Source organism: Garra rufa, chromosome 6, assembly GCF_049309525.1.
Source record: "Garra rufa chromosome 6, GarRuf1.0, whole genome shotgun sequence".
In the NCBI taxonomy this organism is placed as follows: Eukaryota; Metazoa; Chordata; class Actinopteri; order Cypriniformes; family Cyprinidae; genus Garra; species Garra rufa.
In genome coordinates, this window is record NC_133366.1 from 37,221,287 (window position 1) to 37,239,170 (window position 17,884).

Consider the following 17,884-nt stretch of genomic DNA (forward strand, 5'->3'; position numbering starts at 1 on the left):
ACAATAAAAATTAGTTGATTTAACTTGAGAGTTGAAATTACTTAAGTTGATTTAACTTAAAATTTTAAGGCAGCTGCTAAACTTAAGTTTTTAAGTTGAAACTGGTGAAAACTTTTTACAGTGCAGGCTTATTAGCCTTTTGTCAGTTAGTATTGTTTAATTGACGTTAAAGGTGGAATGATGTTATTTTCTTGAGAAGTTGTGTCAATAATCTCTGTGAGTCTGTATCGTCATATTTATAGCACAGCTCTGCCTAAATAGAAGCGCCATGATGACGCACCTCGAATGCAAATATACCTGTGTCGAAAGAGCAAACGACGCACCTGACGCTTCCCAGGGGATTTGAGGGAAGGCCGAAGTCTGCCTTTTGTTCTAGCGTTTACACTGCTATGGCTCGACCACTCCCTGCAGTGACTGTGAATTGAGGTTTCGCATATCCCGCCCTCCCTGGAGTTCTGATACACAACGCCCCATCTCTTAGCCATTGGGAAAACCACCTCGCCTGTTGTGGCAAACGGGCAGTTTTAACCGGCCAACACCATTTGTGGATTTATGTAAAAGTGTCAGAAGCTCAGGAGAGCGAGGGGACGTGAATTTCACAGACATTCAGACACCGATCTACCGGGTTCACCTGCACAGGTAAGCGGCGAAGGGCGGTGTTTCAGGTTAGAAACAGGTGTTACGCGCAACATTCAGTTGAGTGCGGAAAAGAATATACTTCTCTATTTACAGGTAGACTACGGTTAGGTGTGTCCTTTGGGTTCTGGTTTATTTTGTGGAGATGGAAGAAGCTCGCATGTGACATGTTCTGAAGTCTCGGTGTTCAGTCGACTCGCTTTTATTATAGAGTTTTATATAAGACTGTATCATGGTATGATCGAGTACCTGCCACATAATGTTTTTAAATTGTCTTCTGAAGACTGAGGAACCAGTGAGCGTTGGGGACGTGATCTAAAGATTTACCTGCTCACTTTTACCGGCCTCATTCATCAATATTTAACCGGCGAGCGATAGTTTAGCAGGGGGCATCTTGCAGTAGGACTGACATTCAATTCCAGTTGTTCAACATCCATCTAAAAGAAACTAAAATGAAGAGATAAAGCCAGTTCTGATCTTCCTAGTCTCCGATATGTTTTCATAATTTTAAGTTTTTGGATAAGGGGTTTATTATTTATGGTTTCTGACTGACTTGGCCTGTGACCAGTTTGATGTGTTTCTATTGAATGACATTCACAGACATGGTCTTTTTCCCAAAATAAACTAAATGTATGAAAAACAACTGAATATTATGTATAGCCTACATGGATGTCCAAGGTGCTAAAAAATATGTTGAAAGTCTGAATATATATATATATATATGTTCATGTAACCAGTAAAAGTGCTTTTTTTTCAAAATAAAAAGTTTGTTAGATGTAGGCTGTTTTTTTAGATTTAAAAGGGTTTTTGTATAGTGCCCCTCCATTTGACTTAAACAAAATGTGCCTTTTCATAAAAACTTCATGTCATGAGAGTTTAAAAGGGTCTTCCCTGTTTAATGGCTTTCTTGTCACATGACAACAAAATGGCTACCTGCATGTATGGTTATGCTACACTGATTATTTCAAAAACGAATAATATTAATGCTATATTTAAAATGCAAAACCACTAACAATAAAAGATTATGCCAAATGAATTATGCCAACATTTAACTTAATGAATCCAGGCATCCAAAAATAAGACTGGTCAATCTGGGTGAACGCAAGTGTGCTAATATTGCTAATATTAATGCAATTAACAATTAGGTTTTACTTAAAATCAATATCATATGTGAATTACATCCTTCAGTCCCCACTTCAGTGCTGGGTGAGTGTCCCATTTAATGTAATGCTAACAAACAAATACATAAATAAGAATAAAAAATAATATGAACAACTTATCATATAGACTTATCATACAACTTATTTCATTCATTTTTCCCAATCTCGTCAAAGCATTATGTTTTAGAGGGCATTTAGTATGTGTTTACTGTATGTGTGCAGCGGGGGAAGGGAAGATCCTGTTAGGCCAGTTTAAGGTCTGTTGCTCTATGAGCGTCTGTTGTTTGGACTCCGCCTTACTCCTGCTTACATGATACCTGTGTGTATATGTTGTGAAATTCTACTGAAAAGTACTAGGATGAATCAGAAAAGGTGTGATTGCAGAAGTCTAATGTACCTGGGTTTTTATGATTTTGTATGTAACTTTGTTTTGGACAGAGATTATTGCTTAGCTCTTTGCGTGAGATATCATTTTCATACGCAGCAATCCTATCTGTGTTCCATGACATTAGGATTAGTACTGTAAGATATGATCAGCTGTTTTGTCCTCTTGTGAATAGAGGACACCTTTTCCTTGAAAAGGATGTGGCCTAGTGGGTTTTGCATTTCTTTGCATATTGAAAGTCCATTCGAACTCGCCGACCACACGCAAAGCATCCATTAGCCAATCGCTTATTCTCACTAACGTCATTCTTTCCAGGTATGTAGTGTCTTCGGTGGGGGTCTTAGATGGGGGTTTGTTCATTAACCTCTCAACTGAGTTAAGTAGCATGGCCTTTCCACAACGCAAGGTCCTAGAATGAGGTTGTATCTGACCAACTGTAGTACTTCATTTGTGTGGCCATAGTGAATCATTACAGGTTTAGATCAAGTTCATTTGTTGCCTAATTTAGCAGAAAAAGACCTGTGACGGTCAGTTCACCACTGTTGATTTTATGAATCGTGTACCTTTTGTTTAGTCTTAAAGTATCAATAAAACAGCTGATGAATATAAAAAGCTTTTTTTAATGAACAGGGAAATCCCCAGTTTTGTTAGATAAACCTCTAACACACATTTGCTCTGATCACACCATGTGAGTCCTTTGGATTTGTTCTAGATTGCCTAGGTATTCATTATCTTTTATCAGGTATCGCAATCACCATAATGTGTCACGTGATCATAATGCACGTGTGTTAATGTGACGTCAAGTCTTAAAGGCATGTAAAATGCCATGCTGATAACATCAGGTTATGTCTTCTTGTGTTGATAACCTTTCCCTAACTCCTAGAAAGTTCCTGGTTGAGCTAAAGTCGGACACATGCACTACTTAAATATAAAATTCAGTTTCTCTTAAAAATGTTACTGTTTCAGGGCTCTACACTTACTTTTCTTTTTAGGAGCACTTGTGCTCCTAACTTAAAAAAAACTAGGGGCACAGACAACATTTCAGGAGCACGTTCTAATCTATAATAAAAAATCGGATCAAAAATTGACTCTTTAAAATTTTTTTAAGCTTTTTAAAATTTCTAATTAAAACAACAAGAACAAGTAGAATAAGAATAAATTACCAATCAAATGAAATCAGTATTAAAAAAATTCATTTGTACTACAGAGGTGGCACAGAATGTGTTTAATAAGGCTCAGAGGTGGCATGAGTGCAATCAAATTCATAAATTCGTCTTGAGATTAATGTTTTAAATACAAAATTTTGAAATTTTGAATACAGAAATATTAAATGATTTAAATAACTGAAAAGATACTTTAAAAATGAAACTAAATCTGCTAGTAGGTGGTGTCCAGTCACTGATTTAATTACTGAATCATATAATTCATTTGATTAATTCGAATGGCTGATTCATTCAGGAATAAAGCAAGTGACTGTCTTTATGAATGGGAAATTGAATCACTGACTCACTAGATTCATTTAAAAATGCACGTTCATTCATAAACTAAACAACACTGTGTTTGAATGGGGATGCGCAGGGGCTCAGTTGTGACTTGTTTCAGACCATTTTTGATGACGACATGGAGCAAAATCAGGCAATAGTGTTATAGTCAGACAATGCAAGTCACTTAATATTAACTTCTTGTTTATTTAACAGAGGTATTAAATAATATCTAATTTACAAACTCCCTCCCTGTTGAAAAAACATGTAGAAACCTTTGAAGCTGCCCTCAGCGCAAATCGGGTCAGCCGCACATGGTGCTCCTAAATATTATGCAGTAGTTTTCAGTCGCAAATGTGACTAAAATGGTCACACTGTAGAGCCCTGTGTTTCTGTTTAATAAATACGTAAATAAAGAGATTTAAAAAAAGTAGTGCAAAATCACAAATCCCCTTAAGGTGTTAACCTAAATAGCATACAAATTCATATTAGTCTAAACTTTTGGCTAATACTTCAGAATATGGGTGTTTGTTCAGTTGACCCTTTGCAAACAGGGTAGATTAACTTCAGTGGAGAGTAGATTAACTTCAGTGGACTTAAACTTCTTTCCGTGGTTAAAATAAAATACGTTCTGATGTTCATTCATGTTTATTTTGTGCGTTAAGTATATAAGAAAAGACAATCGCTTCACGTGTCGATTGATCTAATAAGTCAATACAGTGATCTGTCACAAAACATTAAAGAGCCACAAAATGGTATTAATTAATTATTACATTTTAGGGCTGCACGATAGATCGTTTCAGCATCGTCATCGCGATGTACGCATGCGCGATAGTCACATCGTAGCAGTCGTGATGCAGGGCAAAAAAAAAAAAAATGATGTGTGTCTGATTTAAAAATGTAATTTTTGTATTTCTAAACTTTCTATTCACGGATCTATATTTGTCTAAAATAAAGTAATTAACTCATGTTTAAAGGTTCTTTAAAAACTACAATGCACACGTTGCTTCACCTACTTCATGCATGCAGTCTCTGCGTGCGCATGGCGAAATGAGCGCGGGACGGGAGAAAAGCGCCGAAATGGAAGATTTGGTCGCAAAAAGAAACGCAACGTCGGTCATATGGAAGTATTTTGGATACAAAAAGGATGCTGCTGATCAAAAACAGGTGCTTTGTCGGGAGTGCCTGGCAGTTGTTGCCACAACTTGCGGAAACACTACGAATTTAATGGACCGTTCACATGTCGGGCCCTAAAAACGCGTGGAAAACGCTAGGCGCGCCACTTTCTCCTTCTTTCCAAAGCGCTCTGTAACTTGAGTGACAGAGTGGCGTCTGCCGTTGCTAAGCAACCATGAAATTTCAGCAAAGATAAATGGATTTCCAAAACTAAAAATTGCTTGCTAAAAAATGTTATCCCTGTAACAGCTTTGATCAGCTAGCTGTTCCTCCATCTTGGCTAAGCTTTTAATGTTTTTCGTGAAAGGAAGAAGCTGATTTCCCTTTTATCAGGGTAAAAGCTACATTCATTATTAATTTCATATTAGAGCCTTGATTTGCCTGAATTGACAGTGAATAAGGTGAGTCAAACTGTTTATGAAACTACCCAAAATAAGCTTTAAAAAGTATTTTATTTCAAGGTTTTGATTATACTGTACTTTTACATTTTTTATTCTTTGAAAATGCTTACAAATTTACCCCAATTATTTTTGAATTGTTTGATTTTTAAGCAGTTCAAAACAACCTGATGAACATAAATGAATTTGTACACATCGCAATATATATCTCCAGAAAAAAATATATCGCAATGTAATTTTTTCCCAATATCGTGCAGCCCTAGTGCATTTCTTAAAAATTGAAACGTTTTAAAGCTGAGACCTTGTTATTAAGGAAAAATGGACTGACGTTTTGAGACTGATTGTCCAATAAACCGATTAGACTAATAAACCAAATTAACCGATGACCTTTTATAGTCACTTTTTTAAATTCCAATATTAATTTTCTTTTTAACTATTTAGATCATAAAAACTATAACAACAACATTTATCAGTATTTGTATTTTACAATCAAGTATTTGTAAAATATATATAATTTTTTTTATTGTTGTAATATTCTGGAAATTTTCTTGTGGAAAATTGGTTACTTTTGAATGTACTTTAGAAAAGTATGGAAATTAAACAGTAGTTTAATCAAAATAATATATTTTTATGAGATTTTTTTTTTGTGTGTGTGACAGCCTAAATAGCACAATATCGGTTTTATCATTCATCTCAGCGTTTTCCATGTGTTTAATAGCGAATGATTCTCCTTTCTGATGGGCAGGAAACCTGAACCAACCATTAGTAACACAAGCTATGACGTTGCTAGGGTACAGCTTGACTCTGGCGGGGTTACCATGGGAACCGTCAACAGTCTGGTATAAAAATGTTGTAATAGTGATAGCCCACCTGAAACCGAGAGACCCAAATGGTGGAAGGGTCACGTTAGAAACAACAGCCGTCATTTAAAAGCAAGAGAAACGGGAAATTTACCTCAACAGCTGGTTTATATGGCCTGGGAAACATACCTTCTTAAGTCTCCTTGTTCTGAAGCTTTACTGTGACTGAATACCACTAAACACCTGTTTGTTATTTACAGGTAGGGGTTTCATAGATGTATTTCATCACACTTGACATGTTTTATTATTTTAGGACAGTCATTCTAGATAAATCTTAAACACGGCAGCAACATTCATAGCTTCCACTACTGACACGGACATTGGCTTTTGTTTTTAGAGAGGGGTTGTCCCTGCAGCATCGTTGTTTTAGCTACCTGAGGGATGAGAAATGTGGTCAACCTCATTTGGATGAATGCCCAAATGAAGATACAGTACTATTGTTTGAAAGGATCCAATTTATAAACGCAGACCACAACATGGAGACTTCATGATTTCTAAACAAACCTATGCCTTTTTGTTCTTTATGTGAATCTTTGTCTTTCTCCCCTCACACCATTGGCACACACCTGTTTATTGGCTCCCCAGGCTCATGACCTGCTGTAGGTTATGTTCTTTAATTAAGGTGTGAGACTAAAGAGAGGCTTAAAGATGCCAGACTAGAACACCAAAGCCTTAGGGATTGTTTAAAACATGTTATTAATGTTTAGGGCTGCTAAGGCATGCAGATGTTTCCTGAGCACCAGGGCTAAATAGGTCATTGTATTTTATTTGTTGTATTTTTAAGGCAATAACTAACTATGACTGTTTAATTAACATTTAATTAGAATAGTCTTATGACTTACAAGCATGAAATGTTAAAAAAGAGATTTAATGATTTAAACCTCAGTAGCTAAAACAATGTTAGATTTGGTAAGTTTGAGTCACTTCCATGAACCAGTTCAAACTGTTTCCTCAAAGATTAGTTAGTCATCATTTGAAAATGTTTGTGTTATAGTTTGATTTTTTTTTTTCATTTATTAAACATATGCTAATATTCATTTCAATACTGTGAAATATGATTACAATTTAAAATAACTAATTGTAATAATTAATCTATTCCTATGATGGCAAAGCTACATTTTCAGCAGACATTACTCCAGTCTTAGGTGTCACTTCAGAAATCATCTTAATACACTGTAAAAAGTTTTCACCAGTTTCAACTTAAAAACTTAAGTTTAGCAGCTGCCTTAAGATTTTAAGTTAAATCAACTTAAGTCATTTAAATTCAAAGTTACATAAACTGATTTTTATTGTAATAAGTTAAAATGACTTGTAGTTTTAAGCTGATTTAACTTAAAAACTTAAGGCAGCTAAGTTGAATCCAGTGAAAACTTTTTACAGTGTATGCAGAAGTTCAGGAGAACAGCATTTATATGAACTCAATGTTTTTGTAACTGAGTAAAAATATATACTGTCACTTTTGATCCATTTAATACATCCTTACTGAATAAAATTATAAATTTCTTTCAACAGCAACAACAACAAAATCATACTGTTTTAGTTAATACAGTCAAAAGATTTTATTTTTTTTTTTTAAGAATTTTCTTCTGCTCAACAAGCCTTCAATTATTTGATCCAAAATACAGCAAAAGCAGTAATATTGTGAAAAATTTTTTATAATTTAAAATAACTGCTTTCTATTTGAACATATTTTAAAATGTAATTTATTTCTGTGATCAAAGATAAATATTAAAGACATTTATAATGTAACAAAAGATTTCTATTTCAGAAAAAATCGGTTCTTCTGAACTTTCTATTCATCAAACAAACTAAAAAATCTAATCAGCTGTTTTCAACATAATAAATGTTTGAGCAGCAAATCAGAATATTAGAATAATTTCTGAAGGATCATGGGACTGGAAATATAAAAATATTTAAAAATGTTACTGTTTTTGCTGTACTTTGGATTAAATAAATGCAGACTTGATGAGCAGAAGATACTTCTTTAAAAACATTAAAAATCTTACTGTTCAAAAACTTTTGGCTGGTAGTGTACATATAAATGAAAATAGGAATAAATGAAATATAATTCTTCCTTGTATTCAATAGTTTGAAAAGAGTGTGGGGAAACCTGATTATTTTAAACAGTCCTAATAGGAAATAACAAATAGGAACTGTGTGCAGTGTAAACAACCTATAAACATTTCAATATAGTTGGGAGGACGATGAAGCTGTTTTGTGTGAAATGTGCGTGTAAAGGTGAATTAACTTGAATGTGTGTGTAAGTGTGTGTTTGCAGAATGCGCAATGAACTTTGCTCATTATATTAGAGGAAACAATCTACAGTGTCATAGGCCCACACATACAACCTCAGTCATGACGCACATTTTCTCAGACACAGAGAACACAGTGTGCGTCTGTGCGTCTTGGGCCAGCGGGTTAAATCAGTCACTGATTCTAAATGCTATCCCTTTGTATTTGGATTCAAATGCTTTGTAACTACAGCCAAAATGAATAATTTAGGTTTAGAATATTTGCACTTTTATGACTATGCAATGGCTTTGTTATGAAGCTGAGATTCAGGTGAATGATCAGAGCTCATAACATTCACAAACACATTTTAAAATCATTAACAATAGCATTTAATAAAAACAGTTTTTCCAGCACTTTAGCTTATCCCGTGCAACAGTACTTAAAGGAATAGTTCACCCAAAAATGATTTACTCACCCTCAAGCCATCCTAGGTGTATATGACTTCCTTATTTCAGATGAATACAATCAGAGTTATATTTAAAAATGTTTAGGCTATTCCAAGCTTTATAATGCCAGTGAATGGGGTCAAGACTTTGAAGCCCAAAAATGGCATCCATCCATCATAAAAAGTGCTTCACATGGCTCCAGGGGGTGAATAAAGACCTTCTGAAGCGAAACAATGCATTTGTGTGAGGAAAAATATCCATATTTAAAACTTTATGACATATAAGTGTAGCGCAAGCTCCGGTAAGAATATACTAGTCTCGGGAGAACCCAAGTTTTTTTTACAGCAAAGGAAACCATGTGAAGAAATTAACTGTTTTAGCTGTACTCTATGTTTTATTAGTTCTAAAAAAATACTTGTTTTGTACTTTGTAATTTGTGACCAATGTTTAGTTTTGCTCTCTCCACTGCACTCCACTCCACTTCTCACCGGCGCTTACACTACGGCTACATCCTTTGCCATACGTCCATCACCACCACATGCTGTGTGAAGTACTTTTATGATAGATGGATGCACTTTATTTTGCTTTTAAATCCCAACACCTGTTTACTGCCATTATAAAGGTTGAAAAAGCCAGCACATTGAATAATATAACTCTTTATTACACGGCTCTTTGGAATGCTTGATTCTGATTGGTCAGTTGAGACATTTGCAGGTTCGATCTTTTCAAATAATCACCGCTCCAAAGTAATAACGCATAGCCGGTACTACTTGTATGTTTAAAATCCCTCCGTGCCAACAAAGATTACCGTTTGGCGCCATCTTGTGACAAACACTGGACAACCACAATTAACAATGGAAAATTTCGACATTAATCTATTTAAATTGTCTTACTAACGTACATAGTTTGAATGTTAGTCACGTGGTACTATATCGTTTTGCGGAAGGATAAAAATGTTAATTTAAAACAAATATGCCAATAAAAGGTTTCAAATTCATATTCATGTCCAGTTTTTTTCCTTATGTGGCAAGTAGCCGTGTAATAAGCGGGATAATGTACAGGCAGCCTGTAGTTATCGCGAAATAAGCCCCTTCAGTGTGATACAAGACTGATCACACTGTCGGGGCTTATTTCTGCGATAACTACCGGCTGCCTGTACATTATCCCTTACATAACATAACACCAATTTTATTTGTCTGAAAGAAGAAAGTCATATACACCTAGAATGGCTTGAGGGTGAGTAAAACATGGATTTTTATCCCTTTAAAATTATAGTCAAGGTCTTTATATAGTATGTGAAGTATATTTATTTAAATCACGACAAAAGATTATTGGAACTTGAATTAAATAATCATGAAGGAAAATATACATTATTACAAATTATTATAACAAACAATTGTTACATTATTACTTTTTAAATGTGTATTTAAGTGTGTTAGGAAACAGTATTGAAAGTGCACTCTTTTTACAGTAACTCCACTTGTTACCTTTTACGGCCTTTTATTTCTATTAAACTAAATATATAAGTAAGTTTTTTGGGTGAACTATCCCTTTAATATCCAATGATATTCAATTTATCCAATACGTTTAATGTTGCTAAAATCTCTTGAACATTCTGAGGCTATGTTCTGATATTAACACTACTATTAATTCCATTTATTGTTTTGTAATATTCATTATTAGCCACAATATTGTAATAAGACTCAGTTATGCTTTCATGGATGCTAAAATGCTAACACAAGTATTGATTTGTGTAGTTGCTCAGTACAAGGGTCAATGATAGACAAATCACTAATCATTTGTTGTCTTTCCCTTTGCAGTCATGAAGGCTTTTTTCCTGCTTGCCACATTGCTGTGGTGTTTAACGACGAGTTTCTCGTGGGCAGCTAAGATCGTGGTAGTTCCTCCAATTATGTTTGAGAGCCACCTGTATATTTTTAAAACCCTGGCCTCTGCTCTTCACGCTGAGGGCCACGACACAGTCTTCCTGGTCTCCGAAGGTCGCGAGATCCCACCTTCCAACCATTATCGTCTCCAGCGCTACCCTGGGATCTTTAACAGCACCTCAGCCGATGACTTCCTCCAATCAAAAGTTCACAACATCTTCTCGGGGCGTCTCACAGCACTGGAGCTTTTCGACATCCTGGACCATTATTCTCAAAACTGTGATGCCGTTGTTGGGAGTGCTTCTGTCATGGAGCAGCTAAAACGTGAAAAGTTTGACCTCCTGCTTGTTGATCCCAATGAAATGTGTGGATTTGTCATAGCTCACATTTTGGGTGTCCAGTACGCAGTGTTTAGCACGGGACTGTGGTACCCTGCGGAAGTTGGGGCGCCGGCACCTCTATCTTACGTTCCAGAATTTAACTCTCTACTAACGGACCATATGTCATTGTTTCAACGGGTTGCTAACACAGCAGTCTACCTGGTTTCCAGATTTGGTGTCCAGTTCCTGGTACTACCCAAGTATGATCGCATCATGAGGAAATACAACATCCAGCCTTCTGTGTCTATGCATGATCTAGTTCAGAACAGTCGACTCTGGATGCTGTGTACTGACATGGCGCTCGAGTTTCCAAGACCAACTCTGCCACATGTTGTCTATGTAGGTGGCATCCTCACCAAACCCCCTAGCCCCTTGCCACAGGTAAGAAACAATCTCTAAACATTGTTTTACTGTTTTTGGGGCATCACTTTTAGGGATGCACAAATATTAGTACCATACTACAATGGCAGGAGCATGCAAGCATAAAAAGGAAGTGTTACTTAACACAGTGGAATCAAGCTGTAACAAAAATGGAAACAAACCGATGGAAATGCTCCTGTGCATAATTGTACTCAAAGGGTTAAAAATTCTGTCATTAATTACTCACCCTCATGTTATTCCAAAACTGTAAGAACACAGAATTTTCATTTTTGCGTAAACTACCCCTTTAACTATCTATCACAAGGCTAAATTTCAACTAGTTATTCATTAGAACTTTCCCTTGAATGAGTTGAATGAGCTTAATTATTGTTCTACCACCTGTAAAGGTGTGATAAATCTGACAAAAGAGTTTAATGCAGTTTCCAATTATCTAAGAAAATATATATTTAGAATTTTTATTTTATTTTATGGTTTTTGTGGACACTTGTACTTCATATATATTAATTACTACAGTTGAATGCGCCAGTCAGTTTGAGTTGGCCTTTCTTAGCTCTCTTCATGGTTGAACTGGCATCATACATTGTAATGGTCTAACAAAATCCTAATTTTCAATACTTGGACTTCCCATATGAGACAATACAAATCACCCTATTGCTTAAGGCCAATTTTTGGTGCTGTTTCTACATGGAGTGTGTTAAAGCTAACATAAGTGCTTCATAGGAGCAATGGCAAACAAAATATAGAACAGTTTTACTGTACCGATCTTTTTTTATGAACACTTGAGTTTTGCATATGGACCAACAAGCACAAAGCCGACTATTGTGCAATCAGCTGATTTTGTGGTGATGTTTCCGGGCCACCATAGAGGGTGCGTTAAAGCTAACATTCAGACTGTATACTAGAGGCGATGGTCTAATGAAATCACATTTTGATTAGTTTCGATGGCATCATTATTTTTGTAGACACTTGAACTGTTTGTCCGAGTGTCTTTAGCCCACCCTCTATGCGAATGAGAAATTGCTATTTAAACAACTTCTTCTTCTGACTTTTTTTTGACTTAGTGTGCTATATCGTTTCTAACTGATCAGACTTATGGCTTTCATAAAACTGAAGTTTAAAAATGATAAATATCCCATAGATTTATATTGACATCTGTTTTTCTAATAGGGACATTCAGTGTCAACTCAATCAGAGGTCTCTGACTCAAATTTTTGATGTTGCTAATATTTTTTCTGAAGAAAGATATACATGTATAGTGATGAAACCCAAAATAATAAATTCCATGGATGAATATTTACTGAGTAATCCACTGTTTTGTACAGGGGGGTCAAAATGGCAATTTTCACTTGAGATTTAAAGCCAAATTTTAGGGGGGTAAAAATGACTTCATAAAGATAGCAACATCATAATGTTATTTTTACACAGAGATTGGTAGGTCTGTTAGTAAAATCAGTTGACTTTACCAATCTTTGTTGCATTATGTGCCAGTGGTGACCATTCAAAAATGGGGAAACAGCGCTTTTTTTTTTTTTCTCCAAAGTTTGCATGCATGTAACTCAAGTTTTAAAGATATCTTACTGCCCCTTTAGATATTGGGTCTCAACAAACGTTCCTTTTGGCATCTTTATTTTTAAAGCCCTATGAGATTCGGTTCCAGAGATATTGGAATTTCAATATGCCTCCAGGTGTAAATCATTAAAATATACACATTGTCAGTGTTAAGTTTTCAAAAATGTGGTACTACTTTTCTTTTAAAGAGAAATGTTTGAAGAACAAATAATCTTGAAACTAAAGATCTATCTATATGTTTCTTTCTGTCAAGACAACTGCATTGATCATACCTCTCTGAGTGCCATAAATATTCTTTTTCCAAAGTTTGGACGCCTATAACATTTTTTTTTTTTAGATTCTAGTTGTAAATAAACGTTTATTTTGAAACCTTAATTTTCAAGGCCCAATATCATTTAGTATCAGAGATATGGGGATCTCAATTAGGCTCCATGCCCAGATTGTTGAATATTACCAATTTTCAGTGGTTGAAAACCAATTTTTGGTCACTTTGTATACAGCTGATACTTATTTTATTTAAAGAACAATGTCTGAAGAAGATTATCATTAAAATTTGAATTGTCTGTCTTTCTTCTGAAAAAATATTTAAAATTTCAAATAATAATAAAAAAAAAAATTGAGCAACAGACTGTATTGCCTTCAAAACATTCAAATTTTAATCTTTAAAACTACTTTAAGCTTTAAACTACTTCAAACTGAAAACATTACAACTTCTAGCTTATAAAACTTATTTAACCTCTCTGGTCTGGCTTTTTTAAACCAACTTCAAAGTTTGTCTTGACACTTTTTTTTTATCTAGTTTTCACTTAATCTTTAAAAACATGAATATTTTAACAACACTGTCAAATGTAATCTTTAGCAAGTACAATAACATCCCTTTTCATACTGTACATTATAATTTGATTCCTCATTTTAACATTTAAAATGAATGATTTCAGTGTTTTATTTTTGTTTATTTAGACAAATTAGTACAGAATTATATTATCACCCATTTATCAGGTTTTGGCCATAGCAGGAAAATAATTATCAGCTTATCTTTTTTAAATTGCCTACTAGTTCACATCCTGAATGGAAAGCTAATGAACTGTATATTTGGATCAGTTTAAACAACAAAACATGTGTTTGTCTTTTCCACAATCCACTGTTGGAACTACAATTACAATTTCTATTCCAAAGCTCCCTTGTTCTTTCAGTAAATGCATTGTGTGCACATGCAGTGCTTTTGACGCTTGCATTCATGAATGGCAAGAAAATGACATCATGTCCTGATAAGGGGATCGACTGACGCAGGAACCACATTTTTATTTAAAGATTTACAGGAATGCCAAATATCTCCAGCCTCACACAAAAATGCCACAACCCACTCTCTTAAACAAGTGACCTAGGTTCACTTTCCAGTTTAAATATCATTAGGCCGGAAGTGGTGAAAACAAACAAGTAGCTATATAAACATTATAAAATCCAGTGTATTTAAGTCATTATTATCTCTGCTCAATAATATGAAGTCTTGCGGGCGTTATGCTCACAAAGGCTGTTCTTATCAATGCGGGTGATTGCGCGGAGCTGTCCATTGAATAGGAGTGGGGGTTCTGAACCTAAGCTTGCACTTTTGGAATACCAAGCGCCCAAATGGCCTCATTGTATGCTGTGGAGCCATAATGCAAATAGCGTGTTTGTCAGTGCAGGGTGTGTGAGTGTGTGTGTTAATGTGTGTAAATGTGGCCATTGTCGGGTGTGTATGAAGGACACTGAGACCAGTGTGAGGAGCGGACAGTCAGTGCCAGGCCAATGCAGGCTGTTCAGCTGCAGCTGGACTCCCTCAACCAGCAAAAAAGCAGGTCTTACACACACAAAAAAAACTACTTATTCTGAAGCTAACTGCTAACACAAAAGGCTTACACTAAGTCTCATTAATACCATATTTTTTGTGCTAACAGTTGCACTACAGTTCTAACAATGCACTTTCTACTTACCATAATACATTCAGTTTCAGAATCGAGTTGCTTAGAATTGCAAGTATTGTAATAGACCACAGTCATGATTTATTGAATGCTAAATGCTAATACAAAGCCTTACTCATCTTAGATTTGTATCTAGCATTTTTCGAATATGTAAATAATGCTGTAATATAATAATCAACAGCTAAAGCTCAAAAATGTGAACCAACAATTAAAAAACAATTAAAAGGTTAAAATGGCATGCTCTTGTTTTTGGTAAAGCACTTATTACTCATAATAATTTAAGTCTATAATTTGAGCTGTAAATCTGTTTTTGTTGTGGGAATACTTTTTTTCTAGGTCTAGGTGAATGAACTTCTGGTTATGTGTTAACAATGTTTACTCCATGTAAACAGTGTATTATAGATAGTAACATTATGTCCCTTTTCTAGTAATTTTGCACATATTGTGTGCACATATACTGTGTTTCAACAACATTATGTCGCAATTAGGTCCACAAAGTTCATTGAATACAGCACAGACCAAAAGTTTGGACACACCTTCTCATTCAAATGAATGAGAAGGTGTGTCCAAACTTTTGGTCTGTACTGTATATTTTTCTGTTTATTAAAGTTTTTACTCTACATTTGTGCATTTTTCAGTGGGTTAGTGATATTTTTAAATATATCTAAATTAATAAATAAATATTTTTTTAAATGGATTTTTGTACAAAAACTGCTTTTTTACGTAAAATTCACTTTATAAAAGACCCACATTTCTAACTTTAATTCATGGGGATAACATGGATAATTTACATGACTACAAATAACTTTTACCAGTAGGTGGCTGCAGATCACCACTATTTGCTATTTGCTATTTGACCACCTGAAAGATATTTTTTCACAAGTTTTTTCAGTTGAATTCATATCTACAGTACAGACCAAAAGTTTGGACACACCTGAATGAAAAGGTGTGTCCAAACTTTTGCTCTGTACTGTACATCTGCACACATTTTCAGTAAATATTTACATTTGTCATATGTAATATTTAAATCTTTCGGCTATAATAATAAAACTCTGTGTGTATTTATTGCTGTGTACAGTATATAAGTTTAAAAAATATATAATCTGTAGTCTTCCATGTGTGGTTCAAGCTTTTAGTTGGTTAAATTAGTTAAACCTAAACTAAGGTTAAACCAAAAATCATCATCAACTGAATAAGCAAGATGAATAAACATTTATCAGATTTTTAAGTAACTAGATAAAGTTGTATATAGATGTTATATGTCATGACAGAACACATTTTCACAATCACATGGCTTGCTCTCGCCTCAATGTACAATTATCTGAAATCAAATGACAAAATATCTTTGGCTGACACAACTGTCCAAGAGCCATCTAATTAATTTTTCCACTTTGGAATTTAATATTAGCCATATAGTGTCTCATTTTAGTCTTAACTTTGTGTTAATGTTCTGCTTTAGGTGGCTTATTAAAGCTAAGGTTATCTTTTAATACTAAATCCACCCAAGAGCAGTGAGGGGATATTTTTGTTTGGTTCATATTCTGTGATTTCTGTATGTGTACATTAAGTTCTCTTAGTAATACCTTTTGATTTACCGCAGTATTGGTTTTTAAACCAGGAAGAAGTGTTTTTTAGGCTCCAGATTGCTCTTCGCAGATGTACCAAGGTTTAATAATTTTTTTTTGTTTAAAAATCAACTGAAACAAGCTGAGATTTTGTCCAGTCTCGTCCTTAATCAAAAATGGGGTTGACACATCTGCACTGTAAAAAGTTTTCACCAGATTCAACTTAAAAATCTAAGTTACAATAAAAATGAGTTGATTTAACTTAACATTTTAAGGCAGCTGCTAAACTTAAGTTTTTAAGTTGAAATTGGTAAACTTTTTACAGTGTGGTCTAAAGTCTTATTTACACCACTTAAAAAAGACAATGACGTTTTCCATTGTGATGGCATTTCAGTTACCACTCAAAAATGCCATTTCTCTATGGTTGACATAATAGGTAAAACAGGTTTTGAGCAATCCTAATCATGATTGTTTCAGGTTGAGGGATTTTTAAACATGCAGTCTGTCTTAGTCAAAGGTAAAGCAGCTTGAGATTTTAAATTAGGAACCAAATGTTTTCACTTGTTTAAAAATGGAAAGTTCAAAGTTGTGAGTAATGTCCCTTTAAGACTTGAACAAACTGTTGCAATGTGCTGGTAAACACCAATAATAAGTTGCATTCTTCAGCCATTTCATTGCATGTTTACGACAGCAGAGCCTCATAAAACAAATGTTTAGTATTGTGTTAACAAACTTTGTTCTCTTCTGTTCAGAGTGCTTACTATAGTATCAGATGGTAATACTATGGTACTTTATGGTACTGAATAATTACTAGATTCATGTACAGTGGTATTTCTAGCTTATCTAACCCTTGAAATAACTTTTGATGTATGAAGTCATATTAAAATTATATTTTTAATAAGTCAAACAAATGTATTTAATTTAGATGCAACCTATTGAATATTTTTATTGGTCAAAATGTGAATTAATCAAGCATTTTGGCATCAAGTTATTTTACTATTATAATCATGTATGAAACGAATGAATGAAATGTGCAGACATTGCAGGAATCACATACACTCTTGAAAATAGAGGTGCTTTAAAAGATTCTTCACAGCAGTGCCATGGAAGAGCAATTTTTGGTTCCACAGAGAACCATTCAGTCAAATGTTCTTTAAAGAACCATCTCTTTTTTTTTTTTTACCTTTCAATAATCTGAAGAACCTTCTTTTGCCACATAGAACCTTTTGTGAAACAGAAAGGTTCTTCAGATGTTAAAGGTTCTTTGTGGAACCATTTAGAATAGAAGGGTTCTTCTATGGTATCGTGAAGCACCTCTGTTTTTAGGAGTGTATGGTGGGTCTCATATGGTGAAGCTATATGTGACCC

At 34.6% G+C, this 17,884-nt stretch overlaps 1 protein-coding gene across 1 annotated transcript in view; it reads left to right on the forward strand.

Moving 5' to 3' along the window:
- The first annotated feature begins 467 nt into the window (after positions 1–467).
- ugt8 (UDP glycosyltransferase 8) overlaps positions 468–17,884 on the forward strand; it is a 32,773-nt gene continuing 15,356 nt past the window's right edge. Inside the window, exons 1-2 of the mRNA XM_073842979.1 lie at positions 468–639; positions 10,595–11,421. Coding sequence (XP_073699080.1) covers positions 10,597–11,421 — 825 coding nt within the window. The 5' untranslated portion in view covers positions 468–639; positions 10,595–10,596. The remainder of the gene's footprint in view (positions 640–10,594; positions 11,422–17,884) is intronic.